The sequence below is a fragment of the Phascolarctos cinereus genome, unplaced genomic scaffold (assembly GCF_003287225.1).
Source record: "Phascolarctos cinereus isolate Bilbo 61053 unplaced genomic scaffold, phaCin_HiC Scaffold_3;HRSCAF=262, whole genome shotgun sequence".
NCBI classification, from domain to species: domain Eukaryota; kingdom Metazoa; phylum Chordata; class Mammalia; order Diprotodontia; family Phascolarctidae; genus Phascolarctos; species Phascolarctos cinereus.
Genome location: NW_027555736.1, coordinates 229,906,868 through 229,929,620, shown reverse-complemented (window position 1 = coordinate 229,929,620; position 22,753 = coordinate 229,906,868). Strand labels below are relative to the sequence as shown.

Sequence of the window (22,753 nt, the reverse complement as noted above, 5' to 3'; positions counted from 1 at the left end):
ATAGGATTTCAGTTTTGTTTGTCTCTGTCAGCTTTCTGCCATTTTTATTCTCTTCCATTTTGTAATCTCAATGTATTTGGTGCTGTGTTTGCCTGTATTTCACGTTAAATACAGACTGGCGCAGTAGCTGGATAGATTGATCGCTTGTGAATTAGCTTTATTTCATAATTCTGTGTCAGTTCTCTGATCCATGGACAAGAGGGAAGAGTGTCTAACAGGTAAGATTGCTTTTTAAAGTTGTTTTAAATGCTTTACATGATGAAGAAAAGAAAAATGCACATTTATTGTTGAAGTTTTCATTTCATTGCAGTGGCACTAAACATGGAGCCAAAGAGATAAACGTGTTTTGGTTTTTTTTCCTGTTTGGGGTTTTTTTCTGCTGAGTATGTGTAAAAACCATGTGGTACACTGGCAATCTTTCAGGTTGACAAACTTTGTCTTTGTTATTTGGTTTATTTGTGAACCATGTACTTGCTCTTCCTCCCAGAAACATAGCTTATAGGCAAGGTTAATCCAGTGTTGGCGGTCCATGTCCTAGCACAGCATCTGTAAGTTAACACACAACAATTGCTTCCAAGGATGGATTTGTCATTATCTTGATGTATTTTTATTGTCTTATAGGATTTCTGGGCATAGATATGTTGCTTTGCTTTTTATTTAATTAAATGGAGAAATACAGTTTATATACATTTCTGTAAAACCGTAGCAAATAACCCTTTTTAGCCTCTGTTTGAAATGAGTGATTTCCAACCTTTTTAAATACTTGGTGGGCTGTCCATCTTGTAATGGTGGGAATAAAGTAGATAATAGTACAGCTCTTGCCTGGATCTAGCTAGACAGCTTTCTGGAGGGTGGGAAGACCGGAGAACAATGAACTATTCTGGTTTTGTAGTGATATTGATTTCCATTCTTTCCCCAAAGCCCCCAAGTTTGTAGTTTTTCCTGGGTTGGGAGTTCTTTGGGGTTACAATTCATATTTCCCAGTTTTTAAGCTGCTTTCTAGTTATTTCTTTGCACAAAATACAGTTGCAGTCAAGTGCTGAGTGATTCATTGTGTTTCTGGAGACTTTTGTCTCCCACTTTGAACCACCGTGCATTTGATCTCCAGTGTAGCCATTATGTATGTATTGAAAGGCCGGCCATACTCATACAATCTCCCAGCATCCAAGGTTGGAGATTGCTGGTCTGTTTAGAATCTATGCTTTTGCACGAATTCTAGTCTTGTGATTGCTGCACTTTGATCTATCATTTTTATAAGATAGAATGTTAACATATTAAATGTCTAATGTTAAAGCACCACTGGTTTTGGTGCATCCATTCCCATTATTGGGCATTGCGCCGGGAAAAATCTGAATCTCTCAGCTAAAGAATTAATTCTGAAAGTTCTTTTATTGGTTTTTAGAAACTGGAAGAAGAGAAAGGCAAAAAGGAGAAAGAGAGACAGGAAATTGAGAAAGAACGGAGAGAAAGAGAGAGGGAACGTGAAAGGGAACGAGAAAGGCGAGAACGGGAACGAGAAAGGGAAAGAGAACGTGAACGAGAAAAGGAGAAGGAACGGGAGCGGGAACGAGAGCGGGATAGGGACCGAGACCGGACAAAGGAGAGAGACCGAGACCGGGATAGAGAGAGAGACCGGGACCGGGACCGGGAAAGGAGCTCAGACCGTAACAAAGATCGGAGTCGATCACGGTAAGTCCGTTGGACTCCTCAGCAGTAGTGGGTGTTTTCCTGATGCCGTGAATGAAAGGCACATTGTGTTCATTTTTTTATTGTTGTGTTTTTAGAGCTTGGGTTAATGCTTCCCAAGTCACGGATTTGATTTCCTAAGAGGGCTAGTTAAGTTCATCTTTAGTCTGACTACATTTTTAATATATCGCAATGTGTATAATTGGCTATAAAGTGGATTTGGTCATGCAATATTCCCTCTAACCACTTGTGAATGGCCCAGGGCCACCCATCACAACTGCTGGACAAATCACTGGTTATGCCTTACTGATGAAGTGCCTCTCTATAGTATATGTGTACATATCTGTGTACATACATATGTATATATATGTATATCTGTGTATAAATAACCACTTGATAGAGTTTCTGCATTACTTTTTTCCTACCATATGCTTTGATACTTGGAAACTAGACAATAGGCTTTCATCTCAAGTACTGCATTTTAACACAAAATTTTTCTCCAGAGGTGATGAGAGCATAGAGTGTCTTTATATTGATTTGCTTATTTTGGGAGGACTTCAGAGTTTTAGAGACTTATTGGACTTAAGTTATTATTTTTTTAAAATATGAAGCACAAATGACCAATTACCATATCCCACTAGTAAGGAAGATTTGTGTATGACAAAGTTGTTTATCTTGAATTGAAAAATTTTAGAGTTAGAACATGTTAGAAGTCATCCACTCATTTTACTTATTAGAAATTTGGAATTCAGGGCAGAACTACCTTATTCCGTACTAGGTAGCTTGTTACTGTCTTAGCTGGTGCTAGATTAAAATAAAAAGGTGGGTAGGTATGGCTGCTGAGGTATCGAATTTATTCTCGTGGAATCATATAACAGTTATCTATTAGAATTCTTCATTTGACAGATCAGGAAATTGAGAAGTTGAGCATTCTAGGGTCACATACGTCATTAGTAAAAGAACTGAGACATTCAAATTTCTTGATTTTCACTTCTGTGCCCTCTTCGTTATGATCTCTCGGATTATAAAAGCTTATTAAAATAATGCTTTGTGTACCTGATTTCAGAGAATTCGGTAAACAGTTAACCCTAAGGAAGTATCCTCTTTGGTCCCCTTTCCATGATAGAAAGTTAATACCTTTGATAAAAGAACTGAGTACTGTGCTGTTTAAGTTAACTCTGTTCAACGAGCATTTATTAAACAGCTACCTTGTGTAAGGCAATAGGGATGTATTATAGATGGGAAAAGAGTTACAGCTGAGCTCCTTGTGTTTCTTTTTCCTACCATCAGTAGGAATTGCTTTTCTACTGAATTACAACTCAACACTTCAGCTAGTCCAGTTGTGTAGTATATAAAAACTTAAATGACACAAATCAAATCTTTCTAAATGCATAAACCAACCCCAATCCACAGAGCATATGCAAAGTACCTAGGATCTTGAAATAAGAAAGGGGTAAAAGTGATTTCTATGTGATGCATCCCTACTATGTTCACGCTTTTTGTATTGTAAAGAGGTCATCCATTAGCTCTTTTTTATATATCTGTATGAGAAGATATGTATGAGAAGATATGAATTTAAGTGTCTCTAGATCTGTCAGTGTAGTATTTCACAGGCGAGTTGTCTGAGACTCAAAGAAATAACCATGGCTTGTCAGAGGTGGGATGTGAACTCTAGGTCTTCCTGACATCAGGTCAGTTACTTTATTCATGATGCTTCTTTTTATCATACCCAGCTTCAAGAGAATAAGAAGGGATTTCTAAGAAGTTACTCATTTTTAACTGACTTACATTATGGTAAAACAATTTGTTTATATTTTAAAATTTGTGGTAATTTTACCTGGCATAAGCCGGAAGTATTATTTCTTTACCTTCTACCACTTTATTAGTCCAACTTATAGTGTAATTTTTGTTATTGTCGTTGCTGATTACTTTTGAAACGTTGTTTTGAGTATCTTCTGCAAGCTAGGATTTAAGGAGACCTACAGAAACTTTTAGCTACATTATCTGTTTTGAGACGCAAGTAGTTTATTTAAATAAGAAAGTTGTGATGTCTTTCTAGATTTTCGTAGTTAAAACTTAATGAATATATTTGCATATTAAGATATTTTGACTTAACTGACTTTTATCAACTCAGGGTTAAGCAGGACTTCCCTCCCACCTCCACTCAAACCATAACTGATAAAGTTCTTTTACATTGAGCTTACCTGCTTTGGTATACTGAGTTATACCTCCTCTTGATAATTTAGTGCAGGGGTGGGGAACCTGTGGCCTGGAGGCCACATGTGATCTTCTAGATCCTTAAGTGTGGCCTTTTGACTGAATCAAAGGCTCATTTAGTGTCCCATTTGGTGGTCAGAATAATTTTCAAGGCTATCCTATTGCTGTACATGAAGTTTAAAAAATCAGACATAATATGAAAGTATGTTTTTTGGTTTTATAAAATTTCAGAGAGGGGATGGGGCACGTGATTGTTTTTATTGTCTTTCTGTCTCATAAAATAGGAGTGCACTGAAGTTTTTTCACTTTTGCAATCTGACTTACTATTTAAGTTGCTCTCTGCTACTCTATGATTTATATATAAAGTATCATCATTAAACCAATCATACTGTCATCTAAATAAAGAGATATAATCAATATTCATAAGAGAATCAATAATAAAAAGAGGGCAGGATTTAGGGTCCAAGAAAATCTTGCTTTAGGGTTCCATCTCTGTTCTTTACTAACTTAGTGACCTTTCAGGCAAATTATTTCTACATTCTGGGCCTCAGGTTTATTTGTAAAATTATAGAAATGGAATAGAGCAACTGTGTCAAACTCGAATAGAAAACCACAAATTAACATTATCAGTGTTATATTGTATTCCTAATTATTTTGTAAATATAAAATTATTTACATTTCCCAATTGCGTTTTAATCTGGTTCAGGCCACACACAGAGGGCTGGGAGTTTGACAGCTCCGGACCAGATGATCTCTAATGCCCCATGTAGCTTTGAATCATATAATCTTAAATAGAGTTATTATAATACACTACCTTGTTGATTGGGATCTAACATGTACAGTTTTACTGAGTAAGTTATTTTGTTCTCTTATACTCTGATTTACTTTTAATGATATGAAATTATAATGCATATATGTAATAGTATGATACAGATATTACTTCAGAATCAGGAAGACCTGTGTCTAAGATCCACCCCTGCACAGACTTTCTGAGTGACCTTTGACAAGTCATTTAACCTCTCAGTGCCCAGGTGACTTGGTAAGACTATAAGTTGCAGAACTTGTAGATTTTCGTTGTTAGAAGCATTTTCCTCACAGGGATGCCCTTTACTCTGAAAGAATCAAAGGTCCATACCAAAAATATCAACTTAAATTCTTGGAATATCAAGAAGAATGCTAATAGAATACCTCTGTTGATTATAATACGATCCAGGAATATAGCTCTTCATCAGCATTCTGGATGAAGTCAAGTAGGAAAAATAGATTTCATTGGAAATTAAGCACTAGCTGTGTCTCATAATGAACTGTTCTACTGTTGGCTTATGTCTGTAAGAAAAGAGAATGATTTTTGTACTGTGTGTTACATAGAGAGAAGAGCAGAGACCGTGAACGAGAACGGGAGAGGGAAAGAGAGAGAGAGCGTGAGCGGGAGCGGGAAAGAGAACGGGAACGGGAACGAGAGAGAGAAAGAGAGCGAGAGAGAGAAAAAGACAAGAAAAGAGACCGGGAAGAGGATGAAGAAGATGCTTATGAACGGCGAAAGCTAGAGAGAAAGTTACGGGAGAAAGAAGCTGCTTATCAAGAGGTAATAGGAGGAGCCAAGGTTCCTTTTCTTAACTCTGCTGCAGCGGGGCTCACTCTGTCATAGTCAAGGACAAGCTTATTCTTGTAGGGTTATTATTTTTTTTTTAATACTTCTGACATTTTCCTTCAGCGACTTAAGAATTGGGAGATCAGAGAACGGAAGAAAACTAGAGAATATGAGAAAGAGGCTGAAAGAGAAGAAGAGAGACGGAGAGAAATGGTAAGCATTGTGACCAAAGATATTAAATAGGAGTTTCTGTATAGTAAAGATTGATGTGCCCACTTGGCACTTTTTATTCATTATCAGGTTTGAGAAAAAATTCTGATACAACAAAAGAATGTGTGCTATCTTAGAATTCTGTAACTACAATTGATACAGTATCCTTTTCTGGCTCTGGAGTTGTTCATATTTTCTTTCTATCTACTTATTTTGTATTATTTACGGCAATCATAAAAAAAGACTGTGGCCTGGATTTGGTAATCTGTAATACCAAAGGGTTTATGATACATGGAGCTTTTAAAAGCAAAATATTTGAAATTTTTTAAAAAAAGTTTTTCATTTGTATCACTAGTGTGTTGCATGTGTTCTTTCTTTCTGAAATTCTATTATTTTTTCAATTCTCCTCTTTGGAGAAAATTATTTTAATGACTCCACCTTGTGCTTCTGTCTGTTATAGAAGGTGTTCCAAAAGTCTTAGTGCAGTTTTAATCTACTAAAGTTTTTTTAATAGCTTCAAAGTGCACTAAGAATTTTGGGACACCCTGTACCTTAAATTCTAGGGGTAGGAATAAGAAATCAAAGTGTTAACTCTGTTTTGTTGATAAAAATAGTGGGCATTATTTTTAAATGGATCACTTACAAATGACTTAGTTGCCCAATCCTCTATTTAGCTAAGCTCCCTATAGCTTTAACAGTTTCTCTTGTAATAAAGTTATTTAGAGATTTTGGGGTGATATCACGCATGATTCTCATTTTGCTGGTTGTCACCTTGCACATTCTAGTCTGACTCAGAATTTAGAAGAAAAATGTAATTTAATTTGGCTTAAGCAGAAGTGAATTTAGATTAGATTCGTGAGGTCTTATGGTAATTATAAAGGTTTTATTGTGTGTGTGTGTGTGTGTGTGTGTGTGTGTGTGTGTGTGTGTGTGATTTTTATTTTGAAGGCAAAAGAAGCCAAACGACTAAAAGAATTCTTGGAAGATTATGATGATGATAGAGATGATCCTAAATATTATAGGTAAGTAAGCTTCTTGAATAAACATTATGCTTTCAACTGCTTAAAAATTAATAAAAATGAGCTTTGTTTTCCCAGGGAAATGTAAGGATTTATACAGACCTCTGATAGGGTTTTGAAAAATCTGATCTTAGGAACCATGCGGAAAACTGTTGCTTGCCTGTGGAGCCTGAAACAGGATCTTACCCCTGCCCATAAGACATTAGGGGACTTCCTTCTGTAGTGTTGACAGCCAGCCTTCCAACCTGTAATTCATTGTATTTGAAAGATTTCTTAACATGTTTTGTTGATGACTTTTGGTTTTTACATTACTTGCTGACACCTCCAGGAGCATTTCTGACATTGTATGTAGTTACATACCCATGAGCTCCCTCCTTTCATGAAAGGAGGAAGGTGGCAGACTTTTTGACACTCTTAACTTGATTAGTGTTCATCATAGCAAATGGAACAGTATAGATTGTAATCTCTAATGTATGATGCATTTGAGTTTGATGTTTGTCACGTTACCGATACAGGTCCGTGACAGTCAAGAGTAGAACCAAAACTAAGACAGGAACAGTATTACAAGATTTGGGTAAACTATTCTATACCCGCTGTTTCCGTTTTCTGTCCTGCATAGTGAGTTTCTTCTGGGAGTAGTCCCAAGAAGAAAAGCTTCATCATTCAAGTAAGGTTGTGGGGACTCTATTAATAATAAGAATGCAGTCCGTTTAAGGTTGTAGGCTATTCAAAGCTACTGATTATTTTCATAATATTGGTATCCTGCCTTAGAGCCAAATGAAAGTTGAATCACATATTATGTTATATTCCTAGTCAGATAGACAAGAAATGGCCCCTCTTTCACTGATCACTGAAAACCATACTAGTTGTTGCTTTCTAAAAATCAGATTGGCTTATTTTTTCTAATATAGCTTAGAAGAAATAATATCCTTGATGGTACTTGTCAGTGAATAAGTATTAATGTGTGTTGAGACTCATCTAGATGTTTTAGGAAATGTCAGAGAACTTTTAAGCTGTGGCCCTTGTTCTCAGGAACATAGCTTTTTTTTTATTTGGAAAATGGGGTTATTTGGAAACATTCTTTCCACTATTTGCTTATTACCTTTGGAAGAAAAACAACTAATGCATTGAGACTTTTCTCTTTTATAGGGGTAGTGCACTTCAGAAAAGATTGCGTGACAGGGAGAAAGAAATGGAAGCAGATGAACGAGATAGGAAGAGAGAGAAGGAGGAATTAGAAGAAATAAGACAGCGTCTTCTGGCAGAAGGACATCCAGACCCAGATGCAGAGCTCCAAAGAGTAAGAAATAAACTGGAACATTTGAGAAAAGATAATGTGTTTTAAGTGTTCCTCACTAAGTGAAATCAACTAATTTAGAATTCAGTTTCTAGTTAACAGCAATGACTCAGGTTGCATTCTTTGCAATAATTATAAGAACTCATATTCTGCAGCATTTTAGGACTTAACAAAGTATTCCCCCTCTGAGATAATTAAACTGTTATATAGCTCATTTTACAGATGAGGAAATTGAGGTCACTCTGTCTTTCTTTCACATCTAAGTGTTTGTTTCTAAAAATTAAGTTAAAAGAAGTTTCCATTTGTAAAAACTAGCTGTAAAAAATTTACGTGATCCACAAAAATAGTACCATTTAGGTGATTTTGCGGAGAAATTTTGAAAGGATTCTGCTATATTCTTGGGATATATTTATTTGTTATACTTTTAGGGTTTCCTGTAAATCATTTTTACCAAGTTTGGTACTGATGTGTTTTATTTTTACCTGACAGTCACCCACCGTATCTGTCATATTCATTATATTTAGAGTTACTCTGGCAACTCTAGATCCTCGGTAAGCAAGAACTGATCATGGATAGCTCAGTTGAGATGTCCTATTATAGTGTATGGATCACTGAATTTAACACTTTTGGTCATTTTCCCCATTAATTTTCTAAATGAAAGTTTGAAAACATAATTGCTTTGTTTTCCTTTCAGATTTGTTAAAATGAGTACTTTGTGTTTTGTAACATTTTGTGCAGTGCTCAGCATAGCTTCTCGTGCAGAGGGAGCACTCTCAGATGATCTAACATGGAAAGGGATCCCTGGTTTTAAAGTCTTGCCTCAGCTATTCCATGGTTGGGAGGAAGAAGAGAATTTGAGTTCTGTACTGTTGCAGTTCGTTCACATTAATCCAGTTTTTGCTTGGCTATAGATGGAACAAGAAGCTGAAAGGCGAAGGCAGCCACAAATAAAGCAGGAGCCAGAGTCTGAGGAAGAAGAAGAAGAAAAGCAAGAGAAAGAAGAAAAACGAGAGGAGCCCATGGAAGAAGAGGAGGAGCCGGAGCAAAAACCTTGTCTTAAGCCAACCTTGCGGCCCATCAGCTCGGCCCCATCAGTTTCATCTGCTAGTGGCAATGCAACCCCCAATACTCCTGGGGATGAATCTCCCTGCGGTATTATCATCCCCCATGAAAACTCCCCTGATCAACAGCAACCTGAGGAACACAGGCCAAAAATAGGACTAAGTCTTAAGCTGGGTATGTTGGGATTCTTTTTGGTCCCTTAGGGTCAAAGAAGTTAAATGTATCAGTGCCACTTCTAAATTTACCCTAGGCTAAAGAATTTTTTTTTTTTGGCTAGGCAGTAGGGTTAAGTGACTTGCCCAGGGTCACACAGCTAGTAAGTGGCATGTGTCTGAGGCCAGATTTGAACTCAGGTCCTCCTGAATCCAGGGCTGGTGCTCTATCCACTGCGCCACCTAGCTGCCTCTAGGCTAAAGAATTAATTGGAGGTAGTTAATTGTTTTTTAAGTGCATTGGCAAAATGCTTTTCTAATTCGCTATTTTCATAGTTTTGCTTGGGCATCTATATCAAACTCTGAGAAATGAAAATTATAATTATCTAGGATTTGTGTGTAGTAAGTTTTCTCCCAAGAGCAGGACTTCTTAACCTGGAGTCTCTGAATTTGGTGTTTTAAGTATTTTGATATAATTGGCTTCCTTTGTAATCTTATATATTCTTTCTATTTGAAAACTATCTGAGAAGGGATGCATGGGCTTTACCTGATGGCCACAGGGGTCAGTGTCACAGCCCTGCTGTATTTGGATTTGTCTGTGAGAATTGTGACAGGCTGTGATAATATGTGTTACTGTTCAGGAATAGCAAGTTATAAATAACATAATAACTGAAAGCGTTTTTCCTGGAGAATTACTAAATCATCCTTTTACTTTAGGTGCTTCTAATAGTCCTGGCCAGCCTAATGCTGTAAAGAGAAAGAAGCTCCCTGTGGATAGTGTCTTTAACAAATTTGAAGATGAAGACAGCGATGATGTGCCCCGGAAAAGGAAACTGGTTCCTTTAGATTATGGTGAAGATGATAAAAGTTCCACCAAAGGCACTGTTAACACAGAGGAAAAGCGCAAACATATCAAAAGTCTCATTGAGAAAATCCCGACGGCTAAACCTGAGCTCTTTGCGTATCCCCTGGATTGGTCTATTGTAGATTCTGTGAGTTGTGATTTTTAACTGTTATGGAGCTTATGTCTCACTTTGATCAGTCAGGCTCTTTTGGTTTTGATTAGTAGTGTTTGTAGAGAAGATTGCATGGTTCACATATATTACACTAACTGTGTGCTTGTGAGGATGGTCTCAGGTGATACTTCAGCTTCTCAAGAGTCTTTCCACAACTTGTGAAGAGAAGTGTATGTGCACATCCATATTTGTTCTCACAAATTCGATGAGAGGGTCAGGGCTGGAATGGAATGAGAAAATGTGTATTAAGTGCTTGCCCCATGCCAAGAACTGTGGATACAAATCGAAAAGTGAGGGCAGTCCTTTTTCTCAAAGAGTTCACGTTCTAATTAGGGGAGGAAATATTATTAAGGAGGCTTCAGCTTCACGGCAGATGGAAAAGCCAAGGAAAGGAGCAATGCCAGGGTATTAGTTCACAACCAGTCACTGTTGGGACTGGAGCGTGCACAAAGTGAACAGTGGGCTGAGGCTCTGCACCACCTCCAGTGAAGGTGCCCATGGGTCAGGGAAAAGCATCCAGCTGAGAGTAGGTGTTGGGGGCAGGGGATCAACTGGTCAGTGCAGGTTGGGGCAGGAGAATGGAACAGTTCCCCAGGGCTTACTTTTGCTTCTAATGGGCAGTCATTGATGGGCTGGAGCAAGGTCCTTGATGAGTAATATTGGACTTTCACAGTATCATTAAGGAAAATGATAGTAAAGTGTATTACTGGTTTTGTATGATGATTAATTCTCTTCCCTTTTCCCCCACATTCTTATTAAAAGCTAGGTTTGTAGGTCACAATTAGCTATAACCAAGCTATTTGAAATTTTAGTATTTTCATATGATTTTTACATAGTTGAATGCAAATGATATATTTTAGCCTGAGACCCGGTGAGTTACTATTTTTCTTGTAGTCCCATCTACCAACATTTAATCTGTAATAAATGGTATATTGAAGAAAAAAATGTTGAAGCAATCAATACACATTTACCTTTTTCTCATGCAGACATTAATGGAACGTCGAATTAGACCGTGGATTAATAAGAAAATCATAGAATATATAGGTGAAGAAGAAGCCACGTTAGTTGATTTTGTTTGTTCTAAGGTTAGTGCCTTACTCTTCCTTTCTCATGTCAATACTTCAGAGATCTAAGGTGGACCATCTTGGATTTTGTAGATGGTCTTTAAGAATTGCTCTAGCTGAAAAATTGATCACCTTGCAGCTAACTCGGTGGGTAATAGACATTCATGAGCTTGACAGGCTGCATTTTCAAGTTGGGTTGAACCTGCACAAGCTTGTGCTCTGCCTTTGAGATCTCAGGGTCACCACTGTGCCAAAACAAGGCATTTGATAGCAATACCAATATAGCGTGCAAGCCTTCTCTAGCCTTATTCTGGCCACTCACCCCCACCAGCTCACTCAAAAAAATGCATGTGCAACCAAGGATTTAAGAGAGCAGGAGGGTTGGAAGCTGCCCTGCCCTGCCCCTTCTTCTTATGTGGTGGTGAGAAGCAGGAAGCATTGTGTGAGATTACAGCATTGTCTAGATCTACTGCCCTTGCTTGCTGGAATGTTGTTGAGACATGGAGGTATGGTTTCCACCTGCAGCTGAGAAACAAAGTGATTTTTTAGCACAAAAACTGTTTGGGTCCTCTGTTGCAAAGCATCTGATTAAGGGTACAACCATTCTCTTTTTTTAGATGAGTTTTATTTATTTTTTCTAAAAAAATTTTATTTAACAAAAACATCCCTTTCTCTCCCCTACACCTTACTCCCATTGAAAAGGAAATAAAAACAAAACCCTTGCAGCAAATACGCATAGTCAAGCAAAACAAATTCCTGCTTTGGCCATGTCAGAAATATAAATACGTATGTATGTGTATGTTATACATCTGTATCTCAATTTGCAGCCTGGGTCCATCACCCCTTTGTCAGGAGATGGGTAGCATGTTTCATTATGAGTCCTTTGGAATCATGGTCAGTCATTGTATTGATCGGAGTTCCCAGATCTTTCTGTGTTGTTTTGTCTTCACAGTGTTGTTGTGTATCAGTTGTTTTCCTGGTTCTGCTCACTTCATTAAGAATCAGTTCATATAAATCTTCCTAGGTTTCTCTGAAACTGACCCCTTCATTATTTCTTACGGCACAGTAATAGTGCATTCGTAAATGATAATTTGTTTGGCTGTTCTTCATTTGGTAGGCATCCCCTTAGTTTCCAGTACTTTGCCCACCCCAAAAAGAGCTGCTCAAAACATTTTTGTGCATATGGGTCCTTTTTCTCTTTTCCAATCTCTTTGGGATATACACTTGGTGGTGGTTTTGCTGAATTAATCAACCAATAAACATTTATTAAGCATCTGCTACATGCCAGACATTGTGCTAAGTGTTAAATAAGCAAGTTTTATTTTGCATTAACAAGATGTAGTTACTACAATAAGAGCAGCATATCCCTCTAAGACCGTGACTAATAGCATACAATAAATATAATATTTATTTTTCTATCTGCCTATTTAGATAATGAGATCAGGATGGAGCAAGCCTGGACTTTTTATTTTCATCTGTTGGTATTGTGGCATAAAAAAAGATCAGTAAAATAAAGTTTGTTTTTGTGATGTGTATTAAAATACACTTATGATAACTACTTGAATTGATATAAGGCTTTATAGTTACATAGTATTTTACATATATTATCTTACTTGGGTCTCTCAACCACTGGGTGATGTGTAGTTAATTACAAGTATATACCTGTTTTATAAATTAGGACATTGACCGTCAGAGGTTAAGGAATTTGCCACAAGTTCTTATATCTCTGTGACAGTAGAGTGAGGACTGAAACCTAGATCTTTCGATTTCAGTTCCAGTGCCTATCTTGCAAAAGTAAAATTAGTGGAACATTCGACCTCGATACAGAGAAAATCTCTTAGTAATGTGTGATCTGTTCCGTAGGAGATAGTGAAAATGTCTGTCTTAGGATCCTAAGTCTAGACCCATCCTCTTTCTACTGTATTATGTTGCCGCTGTTGGTTTTTTGTTTTGATTAAAGTAGATACCTCTGAATTTTTTTTTTTAATTACCATCTGTTGATTACTTAAGCACCACATCCCCACTTGGGGATTTCCCAGAGCTTATGGCTTGAACGTTTTTCTTTTCCTCCATTTTGTTCACGTGGAGGTTTTAAGAACTTGATATTCTTATGAATAATGTATTTCATTTGTTTTAAATATTTACAAAATACTTAAATTTAAACTTATGCTTTTAAAATGTGTTATTCTAAGTGGCATTTCAAGGAATGTTTAGTGTTCATAAGTCATTTCTAAAGACTTCTTGATATGAAGTATATTCATGTTGGATGTTTTCCTGCATGAATATTAATTATGTCACCATTAAGCCCTAGCCCAGAATCAGATGAGGAGGTGTGGGGTTCTGGGCATAAAATCAAATACTACAAAGTTTCCTTAAATACAGTTGAAAACCATTTAAATTATCTTAGAGATTTTCTTAAAATCACTAACATTATCATCGTTTTTTCCCTCTCAAAGTTTTCAGACTAAAGGCTTTTTTTTTTACTAATTTATTTTGATTTATCAGCAATCACTTCTGTATGCTTTTGAGTTTAAAATTTTTCTCCCCCTTCCTCCCCACCGCCCTCCCCAAGATGGCACACAATCTGATATAGGCTATACATTTACATTTCTATTAAACATATTTTCACACTAGTGAAGTTGTAAGTAAAAATTAAAACCTATAGGAGGAACCATCAGAAAGAGGAAGCAGAATTCAAGAGAAGAGAAAAAAAAAGATAGCAGTTCAACTTCCATAGTTCTTTCTTTGGATGTGGACAGCATTTTCCATCCCAAGGCCTCTGGAGATGTCTTAGATCCTTGTGTTGCTGAGAAGGGTTAAGTTTATCAACATTAGTCATCGCACAGCGTGGCTGTTACTGTGTACAATGTTCTCCTGGTTCTGCTCACTTCACTCAGCCTCAGACCATACAAGTCTTTCCAGGTTTTTCTGAAGTCAGCCTGTTCATCATTTCTTATAGCACCACAGTATTCCATGACGTTCATATACCACAACTTGCTCAGCCATTCCCCAATTGATGGGCATCCTCTCAATTTCCAATTCTTTGCCACCACAGAAAGAGCTGCTATGAATATTGTTGTTGTACATGTGGGTCCTTTTCCCATTTGTTTGATCTCTTTGGGATACTGCCCTAGAAGTGCTAGTGCTGTTGCGGGGTCAAAGGGTATGCACATTTTGATAGCAGACTAAAGGTTTTTTGTTTCTTTCAGGTTATGGCTCATAGTTCACCACAAAGTATATTAGATGATGTTGCCATGGTAAGTTGGATTTCCTTATCAATAAATGTCCTGTTTTCCCCCATTTCATTGGTATCACAAAATTTCCATCTTTGAACATCATGTACATAATGAATTTCACTGATTGTTGACATGTGTTGTATCAAAGAAGCTTTCTGTTTAAGCTGCTTGAAGATTTGCCTCAAGCATCATCGCACAGTGCTCTAGTCAGGAATTTATATTTTTTCTTAGTGTTAGTCATCTGATACAAAGCCTAATCAAATTACTGGTCCAATTGGTGCCCTTCAGTTCATGAAATTTTTGAGTAGTGTCATGCAGTGATACGCAAAAAATAGTTTTAGGCTGATGTAGTTCAGTCAGTACTCATTTATTAGTGATCTCATTTTTTCTGAGTACGTATTATCTCTGTAGCTTTGACTTATCTTACTGCTCAGTATTCTGGTAGAGGGAAAAAAAATACTGAGTTCTGTCACATTTGTCTTTTCATAACATCTCTAGCAAAAGTTGTTTTGAAAAGGGAAGATGTTGAACTATAAACAAAAAAAAAGGGGTTGATCATATCTGAGGACTTAATTTGCTGTATTATCTCCATTTCCTGTTTGTATGAATAAACTGACCTTTGGCTATATTATCTGCTTACGTAAGCTTGGCATCTTCTGTAGTATGAATTTCATTGTGAACTTAAGTAGTAAAAGTCAGCAGCTTGACAGCATACTTTTTTTAAAAAGAATATCTTTTGACCAGGTAGCAAAAGATGCTTTTGCTGATAAAATTGTTACCTTAAGTTATCAGCTGTTCTGTTTCCTTCATCTGTAAAATGGAAAATGACATTTATTTACTTTTTGTGGATGCTGTGGGAGCAAGAGAGAAAATATAGATGAAGTGCTTTGAACAAAGGCACCCTGAAGTCAGCTTGGCAGTAGTTATGGCTCTTCCTCTGTGGATGTTTTATAAGCCTCTCTTTGTAACAGAGTCACATTTTTTCTACATACAAATAATTTAAAACAAAGATTTTATGTAGCTGTAGCCCTTCTTTACTGCTTACTAAGTTGTGGACAGTTATATCTGTCAGTGCAAGGAAGATCCATAGTGCCACGATTCCTAAGTAACGTATCTTGTTAAAAGTTGTCATTGGGGCTGCTAGGTGGCGAAGTGGATAGAGCACTGGCCCTGAAGTCAGGAGGACTTGAGTTCAAATCCAGCCTCAGACCAAACACTTGATACTAGCTGTGTGACCCTGGACAAGTCACTTAACCCCAATTGCCTAAAAAGAAGAAAAAGAGAGAAGTGACTTTTGGGGGCAGTTAGGTGGCAAAGTGGATAGTGTGGGCCCTGGAGTTAGGAGGACCTGAGTTCAAATCCGGTCTCAGACACATAACACTTAACTTACTAGCTGTGTGACCCTGGGCAAGTCACTTAGCCCCATTGCCTAGCCAAAAAAAAACTTTAAAAAGTTGTCATTATTGTTTTTCAGTAATTTCCTAGAATGTGTGGTATACCCTATGACATGATGAAGTTCTCATAGGCTCTGCCACCAGAGCTTAGGCTCTGGCAGGTCCTACCAAGCTGAAAAGAGAATGTCCCTTGCCTGAACTTAGCAGAGTTTAGACAAAAGAGGCTCCTTGCTAGGTTGGCCACAGGGTGATGAATTTTGGGGTCATACCACTATCAAAGACTATTTATTAAGTTATAGATGAGTTGGAGTTTGTGTCTGTGGAAAGGAGTATCCACAGGGATGAGATTATAGATAAAAATAGTGAAGTATTAAAGTACCATATGTGGAGAGATCCTGCCTCACATTTATTCTGGTATTAGCTTTCCCTTAGGCAGTTTTCCCTCTAAGTTATAGCTGGAAATAAAACATTTCAGTGCATATTCCTTCAAATTTGGCAATTAAAATTACTTTTGCTGGTCATTACTATTGAAAATGGTTGTGATTATTTGTTTTAATCAAAAATTGTTTTTCTCTCTCCTGTAGGTACTAGATGAAGAAGCAGAAGTTTTTATAGTCAAAATGTGGAGATTATTGATATATGAAACAGAAGCCAAGAAAATTGGTCTTGTGAAGTAAAACTGTTTTTACATTTAGGTTCCATTTCAAATTTTTTCCCCTTTTCCGCCATTCAAAGGACTTTGAATTTTATCTGTCCTCAAAGACACTTGTGAGATCTGTAATTTTTTTTTTTTAATGTAGAAAATGTGAAAAAATTTTTGGTCCTCTGCTCTGTTAAGACCCTTCTGTTCTCCCTCGGTTATGGAGTTATCTGAATCCTACATTGGTTCTCTTTATAACTCACCAGGTACAATTACTGGTATGTTTTATAAGCTGCAGCTACTGTACAACGCCTCTCTGATAATCTTGTTCTGCTAATTTGTTCCTTGTAAATATTAAAATGACTCCCTGGTTCTTTTGCAAAATTGCACTTAATGTTGAATTGTACCAGTTAGAAAACCAAGATAATCATTTTTTATTGCAAGAGTATCAGCCATCTTTTATTTCCCACCCCCCAACCCTGCCCTTTTTAATTTAAAAACCGATCAGAAATGGCAAGTCCTGTTTAAGATATAGAATTTAAATTAGAATGTAAGAATGTGTCAGGTGGGCAACCCACTCTTCTTTAAACTGTGTGTGTGTGTGTGAGCGTGAGTGAATGTATGAACGTCTTCCTTTTTTTCCCCCCCTCATTTGTGTTAGGGGCAGCTGCCTTAAACATTTCATGATTCAGGATCCTAAAGGGAAAGTAGTGATATTGTGCCAATCTAAATGTCTTGGACAATTGAATTATCAGTGTCCCAATGCATGGGATTTTATTATGGTGCAGCATTCTGTTGAACGGCATGGGGTTCCCCTGTTTAGCTGGCTCTTTCAGCTTTTCTCTGAAGGGAGAATGAGTCATGCAGAGCTTTTTACATTTCTTTAGGCTGATCATTAATTTCTAGAGCACATCATTTTTTACATTCATTGGCTTTAACTATTATAGCTCCATTTAGTATGTCCTTGTAACAACCTCTCATCTTCAAAAAAAAATTTTTTTTAAAGAAAAAAATTCTTTGAAGAAATGTTTTTCTTTTTAAAAAAAGCCAATTTCAACATTGGGAGAAGTAGGAGAAAACATTAATAGATTTGGACATAACGGTTTAGAAAACAATTTGTCATCCATTTAGGCATTTTTTGACCACTCTTGATTTTTCTTTTCTTTTTTTTTCCCTTAAATTGTAAAGAAACTATATGGCTTACCTTTTTTAAAAAATAATATATATATATGTATACATAAATGGAGACTTTGTTTTACCTCTACATATCCAGGTTAAAAATCTGATGATGTGCATAAAGACATACCATGGGCTGTTTTTACTGTAGGACAGAACTTTACCAGGGAGCAAAACAGGTTAACCTGTTTAGAAAAGCTTAACTGTGACCCTGTGTTACTACATTTCTTTCATCTTGAGGGGACATTTGAAAACACTGTTCTTAACAAATGGAAACGTGAAAAGGTTCCACCATGTAAATATTTCGAATATTAAAAAATGTATATATTTGATCTGGGGACTCAGATTCTTTCAGAGTCTTGTTAAATAAATGGCATCATGTTATAATTGTGTGGTGCAGACTAGAAAACTTTAATTTGAAAATATGGGATGAGTTTTTGTGAGGTTTTCATGAATATTTTATGGGTATTTAGAAAAGATGGAAGCAAAACCTTGTTTTGGATGGACCTTCTTTACATGTGTGGAAATGCCTTTATTGTCACAATGTTTTAAATTCTGATTTCCTAAGGTGAAAACTTAGGGAAGAAATCCAATATTATTTGTTAATTACAAAGATCTCTAGAAAAGGGCTCTTTTTCTGTCTTTTCTTTCTTCAACCTTTATCCCATTTCAGTCGTAGAAAGTGTAATAGGCATATCCATGCTCCTTTAACATAGTTAACACTTCTTTAGACATGATATTGGAGAATTGTTTCTAGTTCATTGGCCCAATATTGTCAGTTTCAAATTTTATTCTAGTAGATTTAAGAGATCTTTGTTATGTTTTACTTATTTAAATCTGATTTTCATCCGTATCATTTTATTCAAGGTATATTTTTCTTTCCCTTCCACAATTACTGTATATTGCCCTTCAAGAAATGTCAACTTCCTATACTATGGCGAATTGGGAGTGGGAAGAAAAACTGTACATCTATGAAAAACATGAAGGATTTAGGATTTTTAAAACTGACAGTACATGCCTCTGAAAAAATTTTAGATATAAACTTAAAAAGAAAAGTCTTTCTAAAAATGTCAACATTAAGAGAAACTTATTAGACGTTGAAGTGTTATTTAATATGATTTTATGACTGGTACTGTATATAATTTTATTTGACACAGCTTCCAGAGAAACATGCATGCAGTTTCCTGTTAATAGATTGGACTTCCTGGGTTGTCTTCCTAATTAGACCATGCATTCATCACTTCATGGATTTTTATCATAGTTGGGCAATTCCACATGAGGGTGCTGTGAAACAGTTACACTGCTTCCAGTTAAGTTTTACTATATTTCCTGGAGTAGTTGCCTTTCAGCATACCCTGGGTTTTGTCACCAATACCCTTTTTCCTCTCCCTGGTTTGGCATCTAAAAACATTTTAAGTATGCAATTTCTGAAGAAGCATATTTTTTAAAAAATTTAATAGATGTTGTTTCAACACATTCCCCCAATTCCTCCATCTCATGTATTTCCAGTTGAATCCTCAATGATCCGATCCCCCAAACATTTAAAAGTAACGATATTGAAGTGATTGTTACTGATAATGAATCAAACTTTATAATAGACTCACGTTCCTTATATGGAGAGTGTAGGCTATATAAGTTAGTACAAAGTTTGCCCACTGTTTTTTTGTGTTTTGGGTGAGGCAGTTGGGGTTAAGTGACTTGCCCAGGGTCACACAGCTAGTAAGTGTTATTCATTGAAAGCCGGGTTTGAACTCAGGTCCTCCTGACTCCAAGGCTGGTGCTCTATCCACTTGCCCACTGGTTTTGATCTTGATCTGCTGCCTTCCTTAATATCTAGTTATTAGTAGTAATTGTGTATGATCACAGGACCATAGATCTCAATCTGGAACATATCTTAGAGGTTATCTAGTCTAGCCTCCTCCTTATTTTACAGATGTCCAGGGAGGTCCAGGGAGATTATGACTTGCTTGAATTCACACAGGTTGTAAATGTCAGAAGTAAGATTTAAACCCAAGTCCTCTGACATCTGAGCCACTGTGTCATGGCTACTAGCTATATTCTTTATCTCAGTTCAATTCCACAAATGGTTTATTTAGTGCCTTCTGTTTGCCAGGCAATACTAGGGTCTGAGGATACAAAGATGAAAGCAGACCAAGTCTTTACCCTCAAGGAGTGTACGTTGGAGGGAGAATGTGGTTTTCAATCAGTACACAAGCTAATTTTAGGGAGGAGAGAACAAAACAGGTGAGATCACAAACTGGTGGGAAAGGATTTGGTTAGGAGGTAGCACTTGAGTTTGAGCCTTCAAGGAAGCGAGATTCTAAGAGAAGGAAGTGGATACAGCGCCTGTCAGAGAGAGCCTATGCCAAACGAGGAGGTAGAGCAGAGAGGCTGAGGAGTCATTGGCGGGCTAATTGTGGCTGCGCCTTTTCTTCCGCCTTGTCTGCTCTGCATTACTTCATACAAGTCTCCCCACGCTTCTCTGAGTTCTTCGTATTTGCCATTCCGCGCAGTACAATTATATTATTTTACATGTGTCCCACAATTTATTTGGCTGTGCGTATGAGAATTCCCCATTTTTGCCTTTAGACATACTACTGCTATAAATATTTCCATGTAAATAGGTCTCTTTTTTCTTTCTGTTTATAGTGTTCCTTAGGTGTTTATATAAACCCAAGAGTAGGATTGCTGGCTCAGAGTGTATGCGAATCAAATTCATTTAAAAAGTGATGAATTCTGTGGGATTAAGATGCCCATTGAAATGGCAGTGCGAGGTGGCTAAAAGTGTAAGTGAAACACTGCTTTTTTTTTTTTTAAAGAAAAACATAGGGGCGGCTAGGTGGCGCAGTGGGTACGGCACCGGCCCTGGAGTCAGGAGGACCTGAGTTCAAATGTGACCTCAGACACACAACACTTACTAGCTGTGTGACCTTGGGCAAGTCACTTAACCCCAACTGCCTCATCCCCCCCCCCAAAAAAAAAAGGTAATGAGCTTTGAGTTTTGGGGCAGCTAGGTGGCGCAGTGGGTACGGCACCGGCCCTGGATTCAGGAGGACCTGAGTTCAAATCCGGCCTCAGACTCATAACACTAGCTGTGTGACCCTGGGCAAGTCACTTAACCCCATTGCCTAGCTTAAATTAAAAAAAAAACCATAAACTGCATTCTTGATTTTGATTTAAACTTGATATTTTAGTTCAGATAGTTTTCTTTATAATTTTCAGCTTTCCCCAGTTATCAGTAGTCACTCAAATTTTCATTTTCAAGCCAAGTATTTTTTTCACAACAAGGATATTTTAATCTTTGCATCCTTAGCATTTGGCACTGTGATTGTACATAATAAGTTTTAAACATTTGTCAAATCAAATTTATTGACCCTGGACACTTAACCTTTGCCTGCCTCAATATCCTCAACTATAAAATGAGGATAATAATTGTACCTACCTCACAGGGCTGTGAAGATCAAATAAGAAAATGTTTGCAAAGTGCTTAGCACAGTGCTTGGCACATGGAAGGCACTTAATAAATGCTTGTTCTCTCCCTCCCTACCCCAAATTGATATCCTTCAGCTTTCATTGAGAAATGATAGCTGATAGCTATGGTGGTGAATGGCTGCTGCCAATGCCTGTAGAACATACCACCAGAATTTAGGGTCAAGGTTAAGTGCTGCTCTCAGATAGAAACCAATGTGTGGCAACATCTGTTGAACTTTTCCAGAAAGTAATACGTCCTAAGAGCGAGATTGTGAACGTGTTGCTGTTACCCTGCTGTTTAGAGACCCTACTATCTTTTAAAAGTTCCATTAGCTGTAATTTAAAATGTAACTGAAGGAAGATTAAGCTTTAATCTAATTTTAACATGCCCATCATATATAGACCGTGGTAATTTTTTTTCCCCAGCAAGCTCATTTTCTCTGTTTGGTGGGGATCCAAAGATGTATACCTGCCCTCAGAGCTTACAGTTCATCTGTGTCTTGTAACTAATGTATAAGTATCAAGAACTAACTGTATGACCTTTAGAAAATCACTTCATTTCTCCTACCTGACAAGCTTTTGGTGGTCTTATTAGAAAATGTTTTGGAAAGTAAGAATTTTTTGTTGTTTTTTATTTTTTTCAATCAACAAAAAATTTATTTTTCTATCTTCTAGCCTTACCTCCCAGGTTTTTTGGGGGGATGGGGGGGTGGGAAATTCTTAACAAATATGCATAGTCGAAGCAAATATTACTGTTTCTTTCTTGTTGTCCAGTGAAGGGGGTGTTTAGGTTTTGCATTGTACAAGTAGACCAAAATATCTTTAGAATGAAGAAATAAAATTCATTAGGTAGGTTAACAGGGTTTAATAGGAATATTTCTTGATACGTTTAACTCCCCATGCTCTGATTTAATTGCTCACTAAACACCTTTCTGAATTACATGATAGAATATAGATAGGAGCATTAGATTGGGAGTCTTAAGTTTATGTCTCAGCTCTGCCACTCATAAAACTATCACTAAAATGAGATGGTTGGACCAGATTTCTGTGGTGCTTTGCAGAGTTAACATTCTATAATGAATTTCTCAGCTATCATACCAAATATATCTGCCATTGAAAACTGGCATTTTGCTTTAAGAATTTAGCACGAATCAGTTTCTCGGAGCCTGACCCACCATTGTGCAAACTGTCAACTTGAGTTGCTATATCTGCAAAACCAAGGATTGAACCCTAATCTCATAAAGTCACCTTTAGGAACTTCACTCTTTGGTCCCGTGAAGCAGTGAGGCTCAGCCTGAAAAAGCTTTTCATTCTAGCCTCTAACCATCTTAAGCACAATAGTAGTGACCAAGATTCTGATCATTGCAGTAAACAGGCAATTAATCTTCCTGTGACTAGATATAGTAACTTAGTAGGGAAGGTGAAGGCAATCTCATTGACAAGGTTTCTTCTAATCAGCAAAGAGCCTTATATGGTATCACAGTGACTCTTGGTAAATCTTTTCTATCACTCAGTGATACAA

At 37.1% G+C, this 22,753-nt stretch overlaps 1 protein-coding gene across 5 annotated transcripts in view; it reads left to right on the top strand.

Annotated features, from left to right (window-relative positions):
• The window catches only part of RBM25 (RNA binding motif protein 25), a 47,294-nt gene extending 29,147 nt beyond the window's left edge, over positions 1-18,147 (top strand). For all 5 annotated transcript variants that reach the window (XM_020986358.2, XM_078151489.1, XM_078151488.1 and 2 more), the window contains 10 exons: positions 1,403-1,689; positions 5,272-5,488; positions 5,618-5,707; positions 6,653-6,726; positions 7,873-8,023; positions 8,932-9,256; positions 9,952-10,226; positions 11,237-11,335; positions 14,524-14,571; positions 16,529-18,147. In XM_020986358.2, the coding sequence (XP_020842017.1) occupies positions 1,403-1,689; positions 5,272-5,488; positions 5,618-5,707; positions 6,653-6,726; positions 7,873-8,023; positions 8,932-9,256; positions 9,952-10,226; positions 11,237-11,335; positions 14,524-14,571; positions 16,529-16,621 (1,659 nt within the window). In that variant the 3' untranslated portion in view covers positions 16,622-18,147. The remainder of the gene's footprint in view (positions 1-1,402; positions 1,690-5,271; positions 5,489-5,617; positions 5,708-6,652; positions 6,727-7,872; positions 8,024-8,931; positions 9,257-9,951; positions 10,227-11,236; positions 11,336-14,523; positions 14,572-16,528) is intronic.
• The last annotated feature ends 4,606 nt before the right edge of the window (positions 18,148-22,753 follow it).